General features: G+C 44.1%; 1 protein-coding gene across 3 annotated transcripts in view; it reads left to right on the top strand.

Annotated features, from left to right (window-relative positions):
- Nucleotides 1–25,940, top strand: part of trsn (translin) — a 223,885-nt gene that overhangs the window by 181,328 nt on the left and 16,617 nt on the right. For all 3 annotated transcript variants that reach the window (XM_068361117.1, XM_068361115.1, XM_068361118.1), the window contains exon 4: nt 22,608–22,756. In XM_068361117.1, coding sequence (XP_068217218.1) covers nt 22,608–22,756 — 149 coding nt within the window. The remainder of the gene's footprint in view (nt 1–22,607; nt 22,757–25,940) is intronic.

Consider the following 25,940-nt stretch of genomic DNA (forward strand, 5'->3'; position numbering starts at 1 on the left):
CATACATAATGTTATTGCCTGTTGTTCTCAACTTTTCATCCATTCGTCAAAACATTAAAATAGCAATGTATCTACATTTTTTTCATGTGCAGTGGTACAGGAAAATAATCGGAATCATTCATAAATAAAACGGCAAATCTTCTGTCACAAAAATAATAAGTAGAGAATTTAGATCTTGTAGAGTAGAAGGAAAGAAATGAGCAAATATAGAATAACACTGGTAATACCAGATAACAGAGGCGAGAAGAGAATGGCAGACAGGGAATATGAGGCGCAATAGAAAATTGATCAAAAGAATATATATACAGTAACTTTGAATTTGCATAAGTTTGAATTGAACGAATTTAAAGTAATGTATCATTATTAAGCAAAATAAATTGATTTGCACTTCTATGTTCAAAATAACACAAGACCTTGGAGTGGTGTTGGCCAATCAGCTGACTTAGGATGTCCATCCATTTAGATTATTGTAACATAGTGATTCACGGTAGCTTATTTTTCTGATGTTTATTTTATTAATTGATTCTGTACATCCTGGTAAGCAGTTGACTAAGAGTGGTAATGCTAATAATTGATCTAGAAAATTTTCTTCCTTAGAATAAACATCTGTGATTTAGACTAGTTAGACTGTCCAGGTTTATTACTGTAATTCATTTTCATAGTTTTATTCAAATGCAAATAAATATGACAGTAACTAAAACTTAATATCATTTATATTTCAAAAACTGAAAAGTAATATCTCCTGCAATAGCATTACTGTGCAAGAAATTGTTTTTTATTTGTGGAGAAATGGTCTAGAGATGTTTCATACAGACTTTACTGCAGTATAATCATTTTTCAATATTAATCTTACCCGATGATCATGTAGCTGTCAACTCTGTTGCCCGACAGAAAAAACCTAAGGTCGGGATACGCCAGCGATCACTATACAGGTGGGGGTGTACAACAACAGCGCCATCTGTCGAGTAGGTACTCAGGTACTTCTTGTCAACAAGAACCAATTTTTCCTCTGTCGTGCCACCGGCAAGACCTACTTGGATACGCTGTTGTTTCTGGAGTTGTTTTCACGCTTTTGGTGATGTATTCGCTCTAGATTTTAGCTTTCGCTATTCAGGAGTTATTATCATTAGCTTATCAAGCTTTTTTGATTAGTTTTGGATTAATTGTTGATGAACTTTGATAGATTTTGGATTCCCCCCTTGGCTAATTCAAGAATTCAAGATGTCTGACCATTCTCAAGTCCCTAGGTACAGGCAGTGTAGCGCTAGGGACTGTTCTAGGCGTCTTCCGAAGGCCTCTATAGATCCTCACACCGTTTGTTCCAATTGTAGGGGTAAATCCTGTCAATTGGAAGATCGATGTGAGGAATGCGCTGGGCTTTCGGAATTTGATTTTAATGAATTCCTAAAGAATGCACGTAGGCTAGAGAAGGATAGGATCAGGAGGAGTTCTTCTCGCTCGTTTGATTTTACCTCTCCCCATGCCCCTCAACCTATTCCTTCCCCTGTAGTGGTGACTCCCGACCCTGCTACTAGTGCTCAACCCTCGATGGCGGACATGATGCGTGCCATTCAGGCTCTTGGTGACAGAGTGGAGTCATTAGCTAATGACCGGAATCAACTTTTGGCCGATGTCAAAGAGTTGAAAGAAAAAAGTGCAGTGGGAAGTGTAGTGAGTGCAAGTGCGGTGAAAAGTGTCAGTGTCAGTGTTACGCATGAGGGTGCATCTGTTCGTGCCAGTCGTCCTCCCAGTCCGGGACCTCTTGCAAGCTCCCAAGCCCAGGGGAGAAGCAATGTCGAAGGACCAAAGGGTTCGATAGGCCTTGATCAGCGTACGGATGTACCCTCAGTGGTTGCGGACGCATCTTGCAGAGATCGTCCCATCCACAAACAGACGAGTGAGCCCATTCATTCCTCGTCTGTGGAAGAAGTTTCTAGGAAGAAACGTTGGACCAAGGTCTCACGACCTCTCAAGCGCAAGGTCCCTTCCGAGCGAGTCCAACGGCCCAGGTGTAGCCACTGGGTCAGTTCGGACTCGCCGCAGTCTTCCGAAGACTGCACACCTCCCAAGAGAGGTAGAGTGGTTCCGCAGCAGGCAATCACTCCGTCTGTTGCCGCACCAACCACGGTAGACCCTAAGTGGTCTATGCTGCAGACTATGCAGTCTCAGCTTGCTTCCTTTATGCAGGAGTATCGTGCTGAGAAGGTTGACACTGCACCTGTTAACCTACAACCTGCCACGGTTGTGCGCTCAGCAGATACTGCGGCTGCCTGCTCCCACACTCCACCTGTGAGAGCTCCACCACCGATGCGCAGTCGACCCTGCCAGACGCATGTTGACGTTAGCCGACATGCGGCACCCTCCGTTGACATGCGTGAGCTACCGCATCAGCAGTGGGAAGGTGCTGTCAAGCTGCCGTGTTTTGACGCAATGCGGCAGTCTCCGCAACCCACGGCAGTCCCTCCCACGCACCAGCACTCCGCTTTTGTTGTTGCCAGCTCGCAGACTGACCAGCAGCGGCATGATGTTGGATCCAGTGCAGCTACGCATGCACCCGTGCTGCCGGATTCAGCCGTTCAGCTGTCTGCTCCGCCTTTGCCACTTCCTCCTCAGCATTCGGATGAAGGAGTATCTGATGACGACGAAGCTGCGCATTTGGACGATCCGCACTCCGACATAGAAGAACCCAAGTCTACGCCTCCCTCCTTAGACTTTAGGAAAGTCCTTGCCTTGTTTAGGGAGTTGTATCCAGAACAGTTTGTGTCTGCAACCCCGCGCTCACCTCCCTCTGAGTTCGCTTTAGGCATGCAGTCTGCAGCTCCTGCCTTTACGAAACTCGTACTCGCGCGCTCATCCAAGAGAGCTTTGAGGGTACTGGGAGAGTGGTTGCAGTCCAAGAAGCAACTGGGGAAGACTGCCTTCATCTTTCCACCTACCAAGCTTGCTTCCAAATCTAGCGTCTGGTATGCCACGGGAGAGGAACCCGGCTTGGGAGTTCCTGCCTCTGCCCAGGGCGACTTCTCAAGTCTGGTTGACTCTCCCCGCAGGCTGGCTATGAGACGCTCCAAGATTTGCTGGTCCTTTTCTGACATGGACCATCTGTTGAAGGGAGTTTTTCGTGCTTTTGAGATCTTCAACTTCCTGGACTGGTGTTTGGGAGCGTTAAGCAGAAAGACCTCCCCTTCGGATAAGGACTCTGCCATGCTTATCATGTCTAGCATGGACAAAGCCATTCGGGATGGGTCTGGTGAGCTTGCGGCTTCGTACGTGTCTGGAGTGCTTAAGAAGAGAGATCACCTTTGCTCCTTCTTGTCTGCGGGGATCACACCATGCCAGAAGTCGGAGTTGATGTTTGCTCCGCTTTCCAAGTGTCTCTTTCCGGAAGAGCTGATCAAGGGGATTGCTGCCTCGTTGATCCAGAAGGATACCCATGACCTGGTGGCGTCTTCCGCACGTAAAGTCACAGCTTTACCTTCCGTGCCTAGACCTAGGATGGACACACCAGCGTCTAGGTTCATCCCGCCCTTTCGTGGCAGAACCTCCAGCAGAGGAGGTACCCGTGCCGACAGTCATCGTGGCAAAAAGAAGAAGGGTTCCAAGTCCTCAAAAGGCAGAATCTGACTGCCTACCTCTCCAGACAGCAGTGGGAGCCAGGCTCAAGAACTACTGGCAGGCTTGGGAGAGCAGAGGTGCAGACGCTCAGTCTGTGAAGTTGCTAAGAGAGGGGTACAGGATTCCGTTCTTGCGCAATCCCCCTCTAGCAACTACTCCCATCAACCTCTCTCCCAACTACAAGGAGGAGGACAAGAGGCTAGCTTTACAGCAAGAGGTGTCTCTCTTGCTACAAAAGGGAGCGGTAGTCATAGTCCGGGACCATCAATCCCCGGGCTTCTACAACCGTCTCTTCCTGGTAGCGAAGAAGACAGGAGGGTGGAGACCGGTGCTGGACGTCAGTGCTCTCAATGCTTTTGTCACCAAGCAGACGTTCTCCATGGAGACGACGAAGTCGGTGCTAGCATCGGTCAGGAAGGAAGACTGGATGGTCTCGTTGGACCTAAAAGACGCGTACTTTCATGTCCCCGTCCATCCAGACTCCCAACCTTTCCTAAGGTTCGTCTTTGGAAAGGTCGTTTACCAGTTCCAAGCCCTGTGCTTTGGCCTAAGCACGGCACCTCTTGTGTTTACCAAACTGATGAGGAATATTGCCAAATTCCTTCACTTGGCAGACATCAGAGCCTCCCTCTATTTGGACGACTGGCTTTTAAGAGCTCCGTCAAGTCGTCGCTGTCTGGAGAATCTCAGATGGACTATGGATCTGACCAAGGAATTGGGTCTCCTGGTCAATATAGAGAAGTCCCAACTCGTCCCATCCCAAACCATTGTCTATCTAGGTATGGAGATTCAGAGTCGAGCTTTTCGGGCTTTTCCGTCGGCCCCCAGAATCAGTCAAGCCCAAGAATGCATCCAGAGCATGCTGAGAAGGAACCGATGTTCAGTCAGGCAGTGGATGAGTCTAACAGGGACGCTTTCATCGCTGGCCCAGTTCATCGCGTTGGGGAGACTCCACCTCCGCCCCCTTCAGTATCATCTAGCTGCTCACTGGAGAAAGGACATGACGCTAGAAGCGGTCTCAGTTCCTATATCCGAAGAGATGAGGTCTGCGCTGACGTGGTGGAAGAACAGCATTCTTCTCAAGGAAGGTCTACCATTGGCTGTTCAGACCCCCGACCACCGTCTCTTCTCGGACGCATCGGACACGGGCTGGGGTGCGACACTGGACGGACGGGAATGCTCGGGCACGTGGAATCCGGAGCAAAGAACACTTCACATCAACTGCAAGGAGCTATTGGCAGTTCATCTGGCCTTGAGAAACTTCAAGTCCCTCCTTCTAGGCAAGGTGGTGGAGGTGAACTCCGACAACACTACAGCCTTGGCGTACATCTCCAAGCAAGGAGGGACTCATTCGAGGAAGTTGTTCGAGATCGCAAGGGACCTCCTCACCTGGTCAAGAGATCGAAAGATTTCGCTGGTAACGAGGTTCATTCAAGGCGACATGAATGTCATGGCAGATCGCCTCAGCCGGAAGGGTCAGGTCATCCCCACAGAGTGGACCCTTCACAAGAATGTTTGCAGCAGACTATGGGCCCTGTGGGGTCAGCCCACCATAGATCTGTTCGCTACCTCGATGACCAAGAGGCTCCCGAATTATTGCTCACCGATTCCGGACCCAGCAGCAGTTCACGTAGATGCCTTTCTTCTGGATTGGTCCCATCTAGACCTGTATGCGTTCCCTCCGTTCAAGATTGTCAACAAGGTACTGCAGAAGTTCGCCTCTCACGAAGGGACACGGTTGACGTTGGTTGCTCCCCTCTGGCCCGCGAGAGAATGGTTCACCGAGGTACTGCAATGGCTAGTGGACGTTCCCAGGACTCTTCCTCTAAGAGTGGACCTTCTGCGTCAGCCGCACGTAAAGAAGGTACACCCAAGCCTCCACGCTCTTCGTCTGACTGCCTTCAGACTATCGAAAGACTCTCAAGAGCTAGAGGCTTTTCGAAGGAGGCAGCCAGAGCGATTGCCAGAGCAAGGAGGACATCCACTCTCAAGGTCTACCAGTCAAAATGGGAAGTCTTCCGAAGCTGGTGCAAGGCGAATTCAGTTTCCTCAACCAGTACCTCTGTAACGCAGATAGCTGACTTCCTTTTACATCTAAGGAATGTAAGATCCCTATCAGCTCCTACGATCAAAGGTTACAGAAGCATGTTGGCAGCAGTCTTCCGCCACAGAGGCTTGGATCTTTCCACCAACAAAGATCTACAAGACCTCCTTAAGTCTTTTGAGACCTCAAAGGAGCGTCGGTTAGCCACACCAGGTTGGAACCTAGACGTGGTTTTAAGGTTCCTGATGTCAGCAAGGTTCGAACCGCTTCAATCAGCCTCTTTTAAGGATCTCACATTAAAGACTCTTTTCCTCGTTTGCTTAGCAACAGCTAAAAGAGTCAGTGAGATTCACGCCTTCAGCAGGAACATAGGTTTTACATCTGAAACGGATACATGTTCCTTACAGCTTGGTTTTTTAGCTAAAAACGAGCTTCCTTCTCGTCCTTGGCCCAAGTCGTTCGAGATCCCAAGCCTGTCCAACTTGGTTGGTAATGAACAAGAGAGAGTACTATGCCCAGTAAGAGCTCTTAAGTACTATTTAAGACGTACAAAGCCATTACGAGGACAATCAGAAGCTTTATGGTGTTCTATTAAGAAACCTGCGTTACCGATGTCTAAGAACGCAGTTTCTTATTACATCAGGCTTTTGATTAGAGAGGCCCATTCTCATCTGAAGGAAGAAGACCATGCTTTGCTGAAGGTAAGGACACATGAAGTTAGAGCTGTCGCTACTTCAGTGGCCTTCAAACAGAACCGTTCTCTGCAGAGTGTAATGGATGCAACCTATTGGAGAAGCAAGTCAGTGTTCGCATCATTTTACCTTAAAGATGTCCAGTCTCTTTACGAGAACTGCTACACCCTGGGACCATTCGTAGCAGCGAGTGCAGTAGTAGGTGAGGGCTCAACCACTACATTCCCATAATCCCATAACCTTTTTTAATCTTTCTCTTGAAATGCTTTTTATTGTTGTTTTTGGGTTGTACGGAAGGCTAAGAAGCCTTCCGCATCCTGGTTGATTTGGCGGGTGGTCAAATTCTTTCTTGAGAAGCGCCTAGATTAGAGGTTGTGATGAGGTCCTTTAGTATAGGTTGCAGCCCTTCATACTTCAGCACCTAGGAGTCGCTCAGCATCCTAAGAGGATCGCTAGGCTCAGTAAGGAAGACGTGCTTAAAAAGGCAGAGTAATGGTTCAAGTCGACTTCCTTACCAGGTACTTATTTATTTTATGTTTGTTATTTTGAATAACTGCTAAAATGAAATACGGGATACTTAGCTTCTAATGTTAACATGTATGCTGGTCTCCACCCACCCCCCTGGGTGTGAATCAGCTACATGATCATCGGGTAAGATTAATATTGAAAAATGTTATTTTCCTTAGTAAAATAAATTTTTGAATATACTTACCCGATGATCATGAATTTAAGGACCCTCCCTTCCTCCCCATAGAGACCCAGTGGACCGAGGAGAAAATTGGTTCTTGTTGACAAGAAGTACCTGAGTACCTACTCGACAGATGGCGCTGTTGTTGTACACCCCCACCTGTATAGCGATCGCTGGCGTATCCCGACCTTAGGTTTTTTCTGTCGGGCAACAGAGTTGACAGCTACATGATCATCGGGTAAGTATATTCAAAAATTTATTTTACTAAGGAAAATAACATTATTATAGTAATTGAACAATTTAAATATTTCTGCAAGTTTAATATAAATAGTTGATAGTGTGTTTAGTATTATTATTGCCATCATTAGTCAAACTTTTTTAAAGTAGTGAATAATAGGTGTTTATTTTCTTCTATGATTCAATACACATGACTGAAAAACTTGATTTTTAAATATTTAACTTAGCTGGTGAATATATAATAGCTGACGCCTCCGGCGGCTCGACAGAAAAACACAAAAACTCGCGAGCGATCGCTATGAAGGTTGCGGGTGTGCCCACCAGCGCCAACTATCGGCCAGATACCGCATATACATGTAAACAGCTCCAATTCTTCTCTGTCGGTCTGATCGACAAGACGTACCATTACTCGCTGTTAACCTGGAGTTTTTCAACAGTCTTGGTGAAGTACTTCCTTTTGGTTTGAGCTTTCGCAGTGCAGGTGTTTTATCTTCAACTTAAATCTTGAACTCTTTTTTGGATAGATTTAATTGTTGATGACTTTGGATTGTTTTTTGGACTTTCTTTGACTTTTCAAAATGGCCGACCCTTCCCTTAGTACGGAAGTGTGTTTTAGGCTTTTAGCAATTATCTTATCACGTTATAAATTGTTGTTGTTAATTATAGATTTTCCTCTATATATTTTATATCTCACCCGCCTTTATTAGGCCTCTTCGATTAGCTTTCCATTTATAATAAACATCAAGATAAATTTTAATGATTTGTTTATATGCGGCCTTACCTATTCCTCCCCTAATCCGAGAGTAGGCGGTCCTAACTTGGAAACCGAAGTTAAAAACGTTGAGCCCTTTCAATCGTTAATAACTCTTAAAGAGCAAATGATTTAAAACTTATTAAATGAATATTTTTTAGTAGATATTTTATGAAAGATTTTCTTTGAATAGTCTTCGTGCTGTTTCAAAGATGAACTAACGTTTGGTTTATTTATGCTACGCAGTTTGCGCTCTATCGTTACGATAGAGAAAGAGAGAATCACGGTTTCACTTTGCAGAAAGAGTAAATCGATTCTGACGTTTTGTTCATTCTTCTTTCAAACTGAAATGTTTTAAATACTAATTTAAAGGAACTTGTTAATTTTCAATTTCTTAGTCCTTTCAGTTTTTTCCTTTGGTCAAATAACCTGTTTATTGACGAAAGGTGAGTGGGCTTTTCTCTTCGGTGTGAAATCAAGAGAGAGAGAGAGAGACGGAGGGAGAGAGAGGAAGAGAGAACGTTCCGATCTTTATTCTCGTCCCAAGCGAGTAACGTTGTTCTCGAGTCAGTTTTTTACTCTCGTCCCAAGTCTCTGTACGGGGAGAAAGGATAAAACGTTTTTAGTTTTTATTCTCGTCCCAAGGCACTGTTCGGTGAGAGATTGAAAACGTAGTTTTGAATGAACTAGTGTTTAGTCTCCTCCCCAGTCACTGATCCTTTTATCTTTATATATTTCCGTTTTATTCGATATACAGTATATGTTTAATGTTTTTTTGCTTGTATTAATGTGCTTACATTATACGACTTATTTCGCAATTATAACCTTTTGATGTAGGGGAGAATTGCGTGCTTCAGGTAGAAATCAGTTTTTATTCATGCCTAATGTGAAATTATTGAAAAATTCGATTTCAGTGAAGTAAGTGCAAAAACAGAAAATTGTAGTGATAAAGTGATAATTGCGCAAAGTGTTATCAGTGTTGCGACAGAGGGTTCGTCTGTTCGTGCCTGTCGTTCGCCTAGTCCGAGACCTCTTGCAAGCTCCCATGACCCAGGAAGAAGTAATGTCGTAGGACTTATGGGTTCGAGAGACTTTAACCAAAGAACAGACGTTCCCTCTATGGTTTCAGGCGTGTCTCGTCAAGACCGCCCCTACCATAAGACGAGCGAGACGGTTTTCTCCTTGTCATCCGAAGGCTTATCGCGTAAGAAACCGTGGAGCAAGGTTTCGAGACCCTTAAAGCGAAAGTCAGTCCCTTCAGGACAGGTCCAGCGTCCTGGTTGTAGCCATTGGGACAGCTCTGACCCTGTGCAGTCATCGGAAGACTGCTCGACGCCTAAACAGAAGCGTAACACAGGCTCCGAGAGTCTTAGTGTAGGCAAGGTTTTCCAGTCACAGACGTTACCCTCGTTTCTTACCGCACCCATTCCCGTTGATCCTAAATGGGTTGTACGGCAAAACATGCAGAATAAGCTTGCCTCTCTTATGGAGGACTATTCTGCTGAGCAGGTTCACGATGATCCTCGCCGCTTAGCTGATCGAGATCCTGGCCGTCAGCCGCCCAAACGAACCTTTGCTCGTCCTGTTGACGTTGACGTTACAAAGTCACGTCAGTCACGTTTTGTAGAGCCTCACTCGATGCAGTCCAGTGTTGACTTTCAGCCGCTTGTGGACGTTCAGCCGCTGCCGCATGCTCTTGTTGACGTTCAGGACGTTCGCCAACCAGCGAAGTTGACTTGTTTTGACGTTGAGTGTCAAGCACCGCAGTCAAGAGTTGTTTTGACTGCTCAGTCTAGGCAGTCAAGGCAGTCTCGAGTTGACGACGAGCGTCCTCCCGCACCTGTTGTTGTTGCTGGTCAGTCCTTTAAGCAGTTACATGACATAGCGTCCTTGACTGCTACTGTTGCTCCTTTGCGTGTGGACTCTGCTTGTCAAGCATTGCCACCACGGCAGGTCTCTCCCTTGCTTGAGACTCGGCAATTGTCGGACGAGGTTCCTTCAGATGAGGAAGTTGCTGATCCCCCTCCTACTGATATTCCCTTGGGGACTCTGTCAGACGGAGAGGAGCCTAAAGCTGCTCAGCCCTCTATGGACTTTAAATAAATCATGCTGATTTTTAAGGATCTTTGTCCGGATCTTTTTGTAACTGCTGCTCCTCGTTCGCCTAAACGTCAGAGTTTACACTAGGCCTAGCTACTTCGAAGCCGTTGTTTTCTAAGCTAGTGCTCTCTCGCTCTTCTAAGAGAGCTTTACGTTTGCTAGGCGATTGGTTGATCACCAGGAGGAGTTTGGGGGAGACAGCCTTTGCTTTCCCTCCTTTTAAACTGGCTTATAGAGCGAGAGTCTGGTATGACACGGGAGAAGTTCTCGGCTTGGGAGTTCCTGCCTCTGCCCAGATAGACTTTTCAAACCTCATAGACTCTCCCTGGCGCCTGGCCATGAGACGCTCCAAGATTTTATGGTCGGCTTCAGAGCTAGACCATCTCCTGTTAGGAGTTTTTTCGAGCGTTTGAAGTTTTGCTGTACAATTATGTCATGCATAAACAAGGCTATCAGGGATGGCTCCAATAATCTGACAGCCACGTTCTCTGCAGGAACAAGACTATCAGGGATGGCTCCAATGATCTGGCAGCCACGTTCACTGCAGGAGTACGTAAGAGGCAAGTGCGCTCAATGTGTTCATTGTCAAGACAAACTTCACGATGAAGTCTACCAAGCTGTCTTGACAGCATTAATGGAAGGCGACTGGATGGTCTCTCTCGACCTTCAGGATGCATACTTCCACATTCCTATACACCCGGATTCCCAACCGTTTCTGAGGTTTGTTTACAGGAATGTGGGGTACCAGTTTCGAGCCCTGTGCTTTGGCCTCAGTCCTGCTCCTCTCGTGTTTACGAGGCTCATGAGGAATGTGGCAAAATTCCTCCATCTATCGGGAATCCGAGCCTCCCTGTACTTGGACGACTGGCTTCTCAGAGCATCGTCCAGTCATCGCTGTCTGCAGGATCTACATTGGACGTTGGGTCTGGCCAAGGAGTTGGGACTTTTGGTCAACCTAGAAAAGTCCCAACTGATCCCATCCCAGACTATTCTATTTTTGGGGATGGAGATTCGCAGTCCAGTTTTTCGGGCTTTTCCGTCTGCTACCCGAATAGAACAAGCCCTGCTCAAAGTCCAACTAATGCTGAAAAGAGAACGTTTGTTCAGTCAGGAGTTGGAAGAGTCTCGTAGGGACTCTCTCATCCCTGGAGCAGTTTGTCTCGCTAGGGAGACTACACCTTCGGCCTCTCCAGTTCCATCTAGCCTCTCACTGGAACAAGGACAAGACGTTAGAGACGGTATCAATCCCAGTCTCCGAACCAGTAAAGGCATGCCTGAAATGGTGGGACAGCAATATCAGTCTGAGAGAGGGACTATCCCTAGCAGTCAAGAACCCAAACCACGTGTTGTTCTCAGACGCGTCGGATTTGGGTTGGGGTGCGACCCTGGACGGTCGGGAATGCTCGGGTCTGTGGACCTCAAGTCAGAAGAGCATGCACATCAATGGCAAGGAGCTATTAGCAGTCCACTTGGCCTTGATGAAATTCGAAAGCTTTCTTCGAAACAAAGTGGTAGAGGTCAACTCAGACAACACCACAGCTTTGGCGTACATCTCCAAGCAAGGAGGCACACACTCCCTCACGCTGTACGAGATCGCAAGGGACCTTCTCATATGGTCAAGAAATCGAGGCATCTCCCTGTTGACGAGATTCATCCAGGGGGACTTGAACGTCTTGGCAGACTGTCTCAGTCGGAGGGGTCAGGTGATACCCACGGAATGGACCCTCCACAAGGACGTGTGCAAGAGTCTTTGGGCGACTTGGGGTCAACCCACCATAGACCTCTTTGCCACCTCTTTGACCAAAAGGTTACCAATCTATTGCTCACCAGTCCCAGATCCAGAAGCAATCCACATAGACGCATTTCTACTGGATTGGTCTCATCTGGACTTATATGCATTCCCACCATTCAAGATAGTCAACAAGGTACTGCAGAAGTTCGCCTCTCACGAAGGGACAAGGTTGACGTTGGTTGCTCCCCTCTGGCCCGCGAGAGAGTGGTTCACCGAGGTACTTCAATGGCTGGTAGACATTCCAAGAAGTCTTCCTCTAAGGGTAGATCTCTTACGTCTGCCCCACGTAAAGAATGTTCATCAAAGCCTCCCCGCGCTTCGTCTGACTGCCTTCAGACTATCGAGAGACTCTCAAGAGCTCGAGGCTTTTCGAAGGAGGCAGCCAGTGCGATTGCGAGAGCTAGGAGAGCTTCTACCATCAGAGTATACCAGTCGAAGTGGGAAGTCTTTCGAGACTGGTGCAAGTCAGCATCTGTGTCCTCTTCCAGTACCTCTGTAGCCCAAATCGGAGATTTTCTTTTACATCTGAGAAATGTTCGCTCCCTCTCAGCTCCCACGATTAAGGGCTACAGGAGCATGTTGGCTTCGGTCTTTCGTCATAGAGGCTTAGATCTTTCCAACAATAAAGATCTCCAAGATCTCCTTAAGTCTTTCGAGACCTCTAAGGAACGTCGTTTGGCAACTCCTGGATGGAACTTAGACGTGGTCCTAAGGTTCCTCATGTCAGACAGGTTTGAGCCATTACATTCAGCCTCCCTGAAGGATCTCACCCTCAAGACGCTTTTCCTAGTGTGCTTGGCTTCGGCTAAAAGGGTCAGTGAAATTCATGCCTTCAGTAAGAACATCGGCTTTTCTACAGAAAAAGCCACATGTTCACTTCAACTTGGTTTCCTGGCCAAAAATGAACTGCCTTCTCGTCCTTGGCCTAAGTCCTTTGATATACCTTGCCTGTCAGAGATCGTAGGCAACGAACTTGAAAGAGTGCTGTGTCCAGTTAGAGCTCTTAAGTTCTACTTAGCTCGTACTAAGTCCTTACGAGGTGGATCTGAGGCATTATGGTGCTCAGTTAAGAAACCATCATTGCCTATGTCAAAGAATGCTTTGTCATATCTTATCAGATTTTTAATACGAGAGGCTCATTCTCACTTGAATGAAAAAGACCGATGCTTGCTTAAGGTTAAGACGCACGAAGTAAGAGCTTTAGCAACTTCCGTGGCCTTTAAGCAATATAGATCTCTGCAAAGTATTATGGACGTGACCGTTTGGAGAAGCAAGTCGGTATTCGCGTCATTTTACTTAAAAGATGTCCAGACTCTTTACGAGGACTGCTACACACTGGGTCCATTCGTTACAGCGAGTGCAGTAGTGGGTAAGGGTTCTACCACTACATTCCCTTAATTCCAATATCCTTTTAATCTGCTCTTAAAATGTTTTTTAATTGGGTTGTACGGAAGGCTAAGAAGCCTTTCGCATCCTTTTTGATTTGGCGGGTGGTCAAATGTCATTTCTTGAGAGCGCCCAGATTAGGGGTTTGATGAGGTCCTGTTGTATGGGTTGCAGCCCTTGATACTTCAGCTCCTGGGAATCTTTCAGCATCCTAAGAGGATCGCTGGGCTTCGTGAGGAAGACAGACTAATAAGGCAGAGTAATCGTCTAAGTCAACTTCCTTACCAGGTACCTATATATATTTGGGTTTTGTTATGATATAACTGTCAAAAACTCTAAGCATATACGCTGTAAACTTAATTAACTCTGGTCTCTACCCACCACCATGGGTGTGAATCAGCTATTATATATTCACCGGCTAAGTTAAATATTTAAAAATGATATTTTAATTATAAAATAAATTTTTGAATATACTTACCCGGTGAATATATAAATTAAAGGCCCCCCCTTCCTCCCCGATAGAGACCCAGCGGGATGAGAAGAATTGGAGCTGTTTACATGTATGTGCGGTATCTGGCCGATAGTTGGCGCTGGTGGGCACATCCGCAACCTTCATAGCGATCGCTCGCGAGTTTTTGTGTTTTTCTGTCGAGCCGCCGGAGGCGTCAGCTATTATATATTCACCGGGTAAGTATATTCAAAAATTTATTTTATAATTAAAATATCATTTTGTTTAGATTTCAAATACTTTTTTTTTGCTGGTGGTGAAACACTTGCATTGATATGAGTGTAATGAGCCCACCTCTGATTTAGATACATACAAGCTAGAATAGGTCATACAAGGTTCTAGTGAATACTAGGCTGCTTTCCATTCATTATGATGCAAAGTGACATACAGTATAAAGGTTTAAGGGGTTTGAAGGTTGTTCATGAATGACAGAGGCAAGGAAGTGACAATGCCCTATAGACTGACCACGTATGCATATGATCAGTGCTCAAGTCCCCTCTCCAGGTGTAATTTTTTTTAGAAGAAAGCTTTTTAAATACAGTACAGTATATAATAAAAGGATAATATTGAATACATTCAACTCAACTTGCTTTTTTTCATTTAAGTAAGAAATGTAAAAGGTAATTTCAGTGAGGGAGGGGACCTTTTGGGAGAATGGATGGTAATCTTCTGTTCATCTACTATGGCACTTCTCCAAATTTTGGAAGGTAGTGGATATCCAAAGAGAAACAAAACGGGAATTTTTCAATATCAAACTTACCCGATGATCATATAGCTGCATCCCTGCTGCCCGACAGAAAAAACCTACGGGCGGAATACGCCAGCGATCGCTATACAGGTGGGGGTGTACATCAACAGCGCCATCTGTCAAGTAGGTACTCAAGTACTCGATGTCAACAAAGAACCAATTTTCCCTCTGTCGTGCCACAGGCAAGACCTACTAAATACGCCGTCCCTAACTGGATTTGTTTTCACAACGTTTGGTGAAGTACACTATTCCAGCTTTGAGCTTTCGCTATGCAGGGGTTTTATCTTCATTTCAAAACTTGAACTCGTTTTGGATAGATTTAATTATGGTGACGAAGAGAGTATGGACTCTCTTTCACTTTTAAATGGCCGACCCTTCCCTTAGACGGAAGTGTTGGTGACGAAGAGAGTATGGACTCTCTTTCACTTTTAAATGGCCGACCCTTCCCTTAGACGGAAGTGTGTTTAGGTTTTTGGTAATTTTGCTTAACAAGTTATAGATCTATTTATTTTATATCTCTCCGCCTTTATAGGCCTCTTCGATTAACTTTCCATTTATTATAAACTTATAAAAATTAATTTTTATGTTTGTTTATATGCGACCTTTCCTAATAGTAGGCGGTCCTTACTTGGAACCGAAGTTAATTAAATTGAGCCCGTCATATCGTATTTACCTTTTAAGAATTTAATACTTTTTTAATTTTAATGTTTTATGAAAGAATTTCTTTGATAGTCTCGTACTGTTTTCAAAGATGAACTAATGTTTAGTTTAGTCTCCGCAGTTGTTGACGTTCAGAACGTTCAACATGCGCTCTATCGTTACGATAGAGAGAGAGTATTTCACGGTTTCACGTTGCAGTAAGAGTAAACCGATTCTAGCGTTTCGTTCATTCTTTCTTAGCTTAAATGGTTTAAATTCTAAATAAAGGAACTTTTTATTTGGGAAACCTTTCAGTTTTTTCCTTTAGCAAATAATATGTTTTAACGATATATAATTGGGCTCTTCTCTCAGGTTCTAAGTCAAGAGAGAAGAGAGAGAGATAGAGACGGAGGGAGAGAGAGGAGAATAAACGTTTCGTTCAAGCGGGTAACGTTCTCGTTTTTTACTCTTCTCCCTAGTCGCTGTAGGGGAAGAAGGTAAAACGTTTCTAGAGTTTTATTCTTGTTCCCAGGCTTTATGCGGTGAGAGATTTTAAACGTAGTTTATTTGATCTAGTATTTAGTCTCTTTTCCAGCCACTGAATTCTTTATCTTTAATTATGTTTTTCTGTTGCTTTGTAAAACTGTTTTCGCAATTACTACCTTTTATGAAGGATAGGATTGCGTGTTTCAGGTAGAAATCAGTTAAAGTTATCGATTTCAGTGAAATAAGTGCAAACAGAAAATCAAAAGTGATAAAGTGATATGCGCAAAGTGTTACAGTGTTGCGTTCGAGGGTTCGTCTGTTCGTGCCAGTTGTTCACCTAGTCCGGGACCTCTTACAAGCTCCCAAGCCCAGGGGAGAAGTAATGTCGAACGACTTATGGGTTCCACAGGCCTTGATCGACGAACAGACGTTTCCCTCCGTGGTTTCGGGTGTATCTACACACGTTGCCGACGTGATCGCCCCACCCACACAAAGACGAGAGAGCCCATTTATTCCTCGTCTGCGGAAGAGGTTTCTCGTAGAAACCATGGACCAAATCTTGCAGCTTTTTAAGTGCAAATCGGTCCCTTCCGCGCAAGTCCAACGGCCTAGGTGTAGCCACTGGGTCAGTTCGGACTCGCTGCAGTCATCCGACGACTGCACACCTCCCAAGAGAGGCAAGGTGGTACCGCAACAGGCAGTAACTCCGTCTGTTGCCGCACCAGCTGTTTTAGACCCTCAGTCACAACGGACAGTAGCTCCGTTTGTTGCCGTCTTTTGTAGACCCTAGTGGTCTTTACTGCAGTCTATGCAGACTCAGTTAGCTGCGGTTATACAGGAGTTTCGTGCGGAGAAGGTTTACACTGCTCTCGTTAGCCTACAACCTGCCACGGTTGTGCGCCCAGCTCACGCTGAGGCTGCCTGCTCCCACACTCCGGCTGCGGAGAGCTCCACCTCCGATGCGCGATCGACCCTGCCAGACGCATGTTAACGTTAGCCGACGTGCGGCTCCCTCCGTTAACATGCGTGAGCTACCGCATCAGCAGTGGGAAGGTGGAGTCAAGCTGCCGTGTTTTGACGCGATGCGTTAGTTTCCGCAACCCACGGCAGTCCCCACGCACCACCACTCCGCTTTGGTTGTTGCCTGCTCCCACACTCTGACTGCGGAGAAGGTTGACGATGCACCCGTTGGCCTACAGCCTGCCACGGTTGTGCGCCCAGCATGGCTGCCTGCTCCCACACTCTTGTTGTGAAAGCTCCTCCACCCATGCGCAGTCGACCCTGCCAGACGCATGCTGACTCCCACAGACACACGGAGCACTCCGTTGCCGTGCGTGAGCTACCACAAGCTGCCGTGTTTTGACACGGTGTGTCAGCCTCCGCAACCCACTGTGGTTACCGCCACTCGCCCGCAGCAGACTAGTCAGTCAGGAGTTGAGGCTTCCCCACACAGCTTTGGTTGTTGCCAGCTCACAGACTGTCAAGCAGTTACATGACGTTGCCTTCTGGTCTGCTACTAATGCACCAGTGCTGTATGTCCTCACGCACCTGTTGTGGTTGACAGTTCAGTTTTTGACAGTTCACAGACTGTCAAGCAGTTACATAACGTTGCCTTCTGGTCTGCTGCTTATGCACCAGTGAAACCCTCACTGAGATAACCTAGCTTTTCTCGGACATGGTTCCTGTAGATGAGAAAGTGCTGTTCTCCCTCCTTCTGATATTCCCTTGAGGACTCTGTCATTTGGAGAGGAGCCTTAAGCTGCTTAGCCTCCTATGGTCTTTAATTAAAGCATAACATGCTTCCAGGGATGGTAAATGGTTCCGCTTCAGTCGCTAACCCCGTCTGTTGCCACACCTGCTCCCATAGACCCTAATGGGCTTTGTTGCAAGACATGCAGTCCAAGCTTAGTCCTTGATAGAGGATTTTTTACGGAGAAGAACCTTCTAGCCAACAACCTTCCTACCGGTTGGTTGTACGCCCTGTTGACGCTGAGGTATCCTACTCACGTCCGCCAGTTGAGATGGTTCCTCCACCGGTGCGACCCAGTGTGGGTTGCCAGTCGCACGTTGACGTTAAGCGACTCTCGGAGGTGGTTGTGGACGTTCAGTGTGTCACTAGGAAGACGTTCAACAACCAGCAGAGGTGACTTGTTGTGACGCAGTGCGGCAACCTCAGCAACCCGGTAGGGGGTTGTCTGCACAACCCAGACAGTCTAGACAGTTTCGGGTTGTCGCTGTACTTCCTCGCGTCCCCATGGTTGACAGTTCACAGACTGTGCAGCAGTACCATGATCTTGTTTCCGGCTCCGTCACGCATCCACCAGTGCGACCGGATTCAGCGAGTCAGACGTTGCCCACTCCGTTGCCGTTTCCTCATCAGTTTCGGATGTGGAACCCTCTGATGAGGACATGGCTGAACAAGACGATCAACCCCCAGCCCTGCTATCCATCCAGAAGATGCTGAAGAAGGAACACGGCCCTGTCAGGCTGTGGATGAGTCTGGTTAGGACACTGTCATCCGTGGTTCAATTGGTGTCACTTGGAAGACTACACCTCCGTCCTCTTCGGTATCATCTAGCTCTTCACTGGAAAAGGACAAGACGCTAGAAGCGGTCTCGATCCCGGTTTCCGGAAAGATAAGTCTGGTCTGACTTGATGAAAGGACTTTATCAACCTTTGAAAGGGTCTTCCCCTGACTGTTCAGACTCCCAACCACGTTCTCTTCTCAGACGCATCGGACGTAGGCTGGGGTGCGACCTTAGGCGGTAGGGAATGCTCGGGATTATGGAACTCGAGTCAAAGGACAAAGCATTTCAACTGCAAGAAGCTTCTGGCAGTACGTCTGACCTGGACAAGCTTCAGGTCTCTCCTTCAAGGCAAAGTGGTGGAGGTGAACACGGTCAACTCCCTGCTTTGATGTACATCTCCTAGCAAGGAGGGACCTACTCTCTGACATGGTACGAGTTCGCAAGTGACCTCCTCTCCTGTTCAACAGGTCTAGACTTTTCACTAGTAACGAGTTTCATCCAAGGCAACTTGAATGTCTTAGCAGATTGTCTCAGTAGGAAGGGACAATAATTCCAACATATTGGACCCTCCACAAGGATGTATGCAAGAGACTTTGGGTCACCTGGGGCCAGCCAACCATAGATCTCTTCGCAACCTCGATGTCCAAGAGGCGCTCAATACTTTGCTCACCTATCCCGGACCCAGCAGTAGTTCTTATAGATGCCTTTCTACTAGATTGGTCTCATCTAGATCTATATGCATTCCCTCTGTTCTAGATTGTCAACAAGGTACTGCAGAAGTTCGCCTCTCACGAAGGGACAAAGTTGACGCTAGTTGCTTCCCTCTGGCCCGCGAGAGAATAACTTACCGAGGTACTTCGATGGCTAGTAGACGTTCCCAGAACACTTCCCCTAAGGGTGGACCTGCTACGTCTGCCACGCGTAAAGAAGGTACTCCAAGGCCTCCACGCTCTTCGTCTGACTGCCTTCAGAATATCGAAAGACTCTCAAGAACTAGAGGTTTTTCGAAGGAGGCAACCAGAGCGATTGCTAGAGCAAGGAGAACATCCACCCTTAGAGTCTACCAATCGAAGTGGGAAATCTTCCGAAACTGGTGCAAGTCAGTATCCGTATCCTCGACCAGTACCTCTGTAACTCAAATAGCTGACTTCCTCTTATATCTGAGGAAAGAGCGATCTCTTTCAGCTCCCACTATCAAGGGTTACAGAAGCATGTTGGCATCAGTCTTCCGTCACAGAGGCTTAGATCTTTCCAACAATAAAGATCTACAGGACCTCCTTAAGTCTTTTGAGACCACGAAGGAGCGTCGTTTGGTTACACCTGGTTGGAATTTAGACGTGGTTCTAAGATTCCTTATGTCAGACAGGTTCGAACCACTTCAATCAGCCTCCCTGAAAGATCTCACCTTTAAGACTCTTTTCCTGATATGCTTAACCACAGCTAAAAGAGTCAGTGAGATTCATGCCTTCAGCAAGAACATCGGATTCTCATCCGAAACGGCTACATGTTCTACATCTTGGTTTTCTAGCCAAACACGAGCTGCCTTCTCGGCCTTGACCAATATCGTTCGATATTCCAAACTTATCGTATGGTTGGAAATGAACTAGAAAGAGTATTATGTCCTGTAAGAGCTCTTAAGTTCTATTTTAAAACCTTTACGAGGCCCGTCTGAAGCTTTATGGTGTTCAGTTAAGAATCCATCTTTGCCTTTGTCAGAGAATTCTTTATCCTATTTTATCAGACTGTTAATACGAGAAGCTCATTCCCTTCTGAATGAGGAAGACCAAGCTTGGCTGAAGGTAAGGACACACGAAGTTAGAGCTGTCACAACTTCCGTGGCCTTTAAACAAAATAGATCTCTGCAAAATATATTCGACGCAACCTATTGGAAAAGCAAATCAGTGTTCGCGTCTTTTATCTTAAGAATGTCCAGTCTCTTTACGAGAACTGCTACACTCTGGGACCATTCGTAGCAACGAGTGCAGTAGTGGTGGGGGCTCCACCACTACAATTCCCTAATTCCAGAACCTTTTTAATCTTTCTCTTGAAATATTTTTGGGTTGTCCGGAAGGCTAAGAAGCCTTTCGCATCCTACTTGATTTGGCGGGTGGTCAAAATCATTTCTTGAGAAGCGCCTAGATTAGAGGTTTTGATGAGGACCTTTAGTATGGGTTGCAACCCTTCATACTTCAGCTCCTAGGAGTCGCTCAGCATCCTATGAGGATCGCGAGGCTCAGTAAGGAAGACGTACTTAAAAAGGCAGAGTAATTGTTCAAGTCGTCTTCCTTACCAGGTACTTATTTATTTTATGCTTGTTATTTTGAATAACTGCTAAAATGAAATACGGAATACTTAGCTCATAATGTCAACTTGTAATGCTGGTCTCTACCCACCCCCCTGGGTGTGAATCAGCTATATGATCATCGGGTAAGTTTGATATTGAAAAATGTTATTTTCCTTAGTAAAATAAATTTTTGAATATACTTACCCGATGATCATAAATTAAAGGACCCACCCTTCCTCCCCAATAGAGAACCAGTGGGACAGAGGAGAAAATTGGTTCTTTGTTGACATCGAGTACTTGAGTACCTACTTGACAGATGGCGCTGTTGATGTACACCCCCACCTGTATAGCGATCGCTGGCGTATTCCGCCCGTAGGTTTTTTCTGTCGGGCAGCAGGGATGCAGCTATATGATCATCGGGTAAGTATATTCAAAAATTTATTTTACTAAGGAAAATAACATTTTTTCCTCATTGTTCCTCCTTGCCTGATTAGGACTCATCCAAGTTTTGTTGGTACTGCTAGGTTGCTACAGCCCATCCTCCCTCTTCTTCCACCACAAATACAGCTTCATATGCTGACTTTCCTACTGCCATTACCTCCGCATTCCCGAAGTAGCAGTAGGGCCTAATAGAACTGCGTTACAATCGCTTGCCATTCATTTTTATTCCCAGCATGCCCTTTTGCCTCTTTCACATTAATCCTCCTGTCATTTAGGGATTTCTTCACTCCATCCGTCCACCTAAACCTTGGCCTTCCATTCACTCTTACTACTTCGTTTTTAACCCTATCCAATTGGGATACACCAGCCATGCTCCTCAGACACTTCATCTTGAACACATTCAATTTTTGTCTCTCCGTCACTTTCATTCCTCACAACTCCATTCCATACAACACAATTTGTATAATCACTTTCTCATACAGAACTCTTTACATTCATCTCTAACCTTCTATTCTTTACCACTCCCTTCACTACCCCAGTACTTTACATTATCATGCACTCTCTGACGTACGTTTGCTTCCACTTCACCATTTGCAGCAACAACATAACCTAAGTATTTAAACTGATCTACTTTCTTAATTAACCCTTCTTTCAACATAACATTTAGTCTAGCACCACCCTCCCATTTTAGTCTCTAAAAGTCTGTTTCTTTCTTTGTTTTTGCAAACTTTTTCTTTGCTAAAAGTTTTCTCTCCAAATTATTGCTATTATCTTTTGGCAATACAGTAATGCCTCACATCACAAAATTAATTCATTCTGGAATGGCTTTCATAAAGGGATTTTTTCGTGTTGTGAGTCACATTTCACATGCAAATTGCCTAATTCGTTTCAAACCCTACAAAACACCACATTAAATCTCATAATAAAGCTACAGTATGAGCACAATGAAATACTGTACAGCCAAATGCATTTGAGCCATTCAATATACCTAAACTAACTGTTAATACCTGTAAATTAAGTTGTTATTACAATATAATGTACTGTAATAAAAAATGGAAAATAATGCAATACATATAGTACAATACTGTACATAAACAAAATATACAATACCATATGTGCTGTACTATTATAGTTACCCCTGTTATAGACTACAGCTACATTTTCTATTGTTTAAACCCATTTTCCTCAACTCTTTTTATTGGGTGACTATTATTCTTGGCCTGGCTGGCAAATATCTTTTCTTAAAATGAAAAATTTTCCGCAAAGCGAGTCATAAAAATATTTGCATCTTGTTTCGCAGCTTTTTGAAAATTTCGTTAGCAGATTCTTTCGTGAAGAGAGGGATGACTGTATTTGATTGTGTAAAATAGTATCCTATGTTGCAGAATGCTCATATAAGGAGGTCGGATTGTATATATTTCTGATGTAATAATTATTGTGGTCTTCGAAATAGAATTAAATAATTTCTTCATATGAAGTTATTTAATTTTCTTTTTCTTTTGAGTTAAAAGGTATTGCATTTACAATTTTTGGATTTATATTAAGTTGGAAAACTGGAGGTACTTTATACCTTCATAATAAGGCATAGTAAAAATAATTACCATAAAGTATTGATTATACCTCTAATAATCTTATCATAGATTATTTTGAAAATAACTTACTTTGTTTCAGGTTGGCTCCCCATGACGAAGTTGCTCAATTGCTTGGTTTATGCACACAGCGGGAGAAAGGTTTTCACCTAGATCTTGAAGATTACTTAGTTGGAACATTGCACATTAGCAATGAGCTCTCTAGACTTGCAATCAATTCAGTTACTGCAGGTAAAATTTACGTTTGTTTTTAAAATAAATCTGTGTCGATACAAAGTGGAAACCTCTATACAGTATTACCTATACTTTAAAGCTTTTCATATTTTTTGTAAGTAGAAATACGCTGATTTTAAATGTAGATTATGACCCTCTAGTAAGATACAGAACCATTTCCTGGACATAGCAGAGATGTTGCTGCTAAACTTAGGTTTGATAAAAGTGTTCAAGATTGCAACCATTTCCATTTATTGCAACCAAAGTTTTGATGCTGGGTGTTTTGACTGTTTAATCTCAACGATAATAATTTTTCAGTGCCCCTTAAAATACCATTATCTAAACACTCTCCTAACTTGACTTCTTTATGTTGTAAAATGTCATGCCAATGTAATGCTACCTCTAAAAGTGTTTGTCCCTTTGTGATTTGCTCTCTGGTATCTTTAATTTCTTTTTCATCTCTAGTTATGTTAACTGTAGTGCTGGTAATTAGAGTGTTTAACCAGGAAAAGTCATGAGTTGAGTAAAAGAAATTTGGAGTCTTCTTTTAGTACAGTTGCCCTCGGTAGATGGAGTTCCTGCACTTACCACATCACAATGTCATAAATGGCAAGGTTAACTTTAAAGCACTGAAACATTGGTTTCAAGTGTGATACATTGTTCTTTCTATATCTTATAGTCATTATTATTATTATAACCATTTCTTGCTAAGCTACAACCCTAGTTGCAAAAGAAGGATGCTTTAAGCCCAAGGGCTCCAACAGGGAAAATAGCCCAGCGATGAAAGGAAATAAGGAAAACTACAAGAGAAGTTTAAGAACAATTATAATAAGTTCCTGCACTTACCACATCACAATGTCATAAATGGCAAGGCTAACTTTATAGCACTAAAGCATTGGTGTCAAGTCTGATACATTGTTCTTTCTATATCTTATAGTCATTATTATTATTATTATTATTATTATTATTATTATTATTATTATTATTATTACTTGTTAAGCTACAACCCTAGTTGGAAAAGCAAATAACCAGCATAGAACTTTTATACTGAAAATCATTAAGATAAAATTACTAATAGAGGTGTTGCAAAACAATTTACAACAAAGGAACTAACCCATATACTGTACTATCTGCACTGGTAGTAGGTTGGCCAAGGCACCAGCCACCTGTTGAGATACTACCGGTAGAGAGTTATTGGGTAAGCAGATATGGTAAGCAGCTCTTCTAGGAGAAGGACACTCCAAAATTAAACCATTGCTCTCTAGTCTTGGGTATAACAATTTTCGTTTATGGTTTCAGAATGGGTTAACCTATAAACAAGCAGGACGGTAGTCTCAATTACATTCCAAAAGGACGGAAGGTTTGTTCCACTGAACAGGTGCCTTCTGCTGTCACAGCGTTTGCTAAAACCTGTAGTAGAGCTGAGCAAGAGACAGTAGATGAATACAGGCTATACAGTTTTGTAAACTTGAGAGGATTCAGTCATTGTAGATACATCAGGGAAAATTATTGGAATACTTTCATTTGCTAATTCAATTTTAGAGATACTTTTTTCTTAGAAAAAGGAATTAATTACTGTATGTCTTTATAATGCACCATTTCTAATTGTACATCAGAAGCTGCCAATGTTTTCTTATATTGTTTTAAAGAGAACATTTAAATTTGTCTTGCATTAAAGTTATGCCTGATACTTGAAAGAATGATTTAATTTCTATTATAATATTTGGCCCATCTCTGGATTCTCGTAAATGGCTTAAAGTGTTGGAACGGGTATCTAGTAAGACTCTTTGATAACATGAAGTCTATGATTTATCGTCCTTAGATAATTTCTTATCCTATTTGTACAAATTGGCCTGCCAGCACCTATCCCCCTAGAAGTCATACCTCCAAGCAAAAATTGGTTACTCAACCCAGGTGTATGAATGAGTAAGGTAGAAAACTAACCCCCCCCCCCCTGCTAACTAGAGGGTGGAGAGTTAACCCTTGCTGAAAGTCTTATGGCTCGTCTTTCAACTTCGCGGAATGTAATATCCCCTTTAAATAGCTACAGGTTTGTATCATTAGGAAAAATACAAATAACTTCCAAATTTGTCATTTTAATTTATTTCTTTAGCATTATTGCATCTACTCAAGACAGTAGACAACATGAAAACAAGCAAGATTTTAAGCAAACCTATTATTTCAATAATTACCTTCAAATAGTCATATTTTCTAGCACTCGTCCTCACTTTTTACATTAAGTGTCATGACTCAGTAATCTGAATCATGGTCTTTGTTAATGTTTTTCCCCAGAATACGCTTTCCTCCAACTTTCCTGCCGGGACTTGGTAGGTGAGTGGTAGTATAGTAGTTCCATGGAGGGGTTACATGGTAGCAAGAAAAATTTTTATTTATCTTTACTCTGAAGTGGGAAAGTTGATACTTAGGAATTAAAAGAATTTTAATATTATAAGATATGGAAATAATCATAAATTTTAGTTTAAAAAACCTTTTACTTGAATAAGCGTCCCTTATGTGGCACACCGTAGATAATGCTTAAATTTAGTGTGTCAGCATTGCTTTTAACCTGTTATTTTTCAATATTTAACTTAGCCGGTGATTATAATAGCTGCAACTCTGTTGCTCGACAGAAAACTCTACGGAAGAAATTCGCCAGCGATCGCTATACAGGTTGCGGGTGTGCCCAACAGCGCCATCTGTCGTCCAAGTACCCAGTACTCAATGTAAACAAAGAACTCAATTTTCTCTCTGTCGTGCTACCGGCAAGACCTACTAATTCGCTGTTGCTAACTGGATTTGTTTTCACAACTATTTGGTGAAGTACACTATTCTAGTTTTGAGCTTTCGCTGTGCAGGCTTTCTCTTCAAAAATCCTTGCATTCTTTTGTTGATTACGGATTATTTGTTGATGACTTTGGATAGTTTTTGATTTCCCCTTTGACCAATTCAAAATGGCTGACCCTTCTCAAGTCCCAAAATTTAGGAAGTGTAATGCTAGGGACTGTTCAAGGCGTCTTCCGAAGGCCTCTATCGACCCTCACACTGTTTGTTCCAATTGTCGGGATAAAACCTGTCAATTGGAAGATCGATGTGAGGAGTGCGTTGGGCTTTCGTAATTCGATTTTATCGAATTCCAAAAATATACACGTAGGCTAGAGAGAGATAGAGTTAGGAGAAGTTCCTCTCGATCTATTGACATTTC

This window comes from Palaemon carinicauda, chromosome 37 (assembly GCF_036898095.1).
Source record: "Palaemon carinicauda isolate YSFRI2023 chromosome 37, ASM3689809v2, whole genome shotgun sequence".
Taxonomy (NCBI): domain Eukaryota; kingdom Metazoa; phylum Arthropoda; class Malacostraca; order Decapoda; family Palaemonidae; genus Palaemon; species Palaemon carinicauda.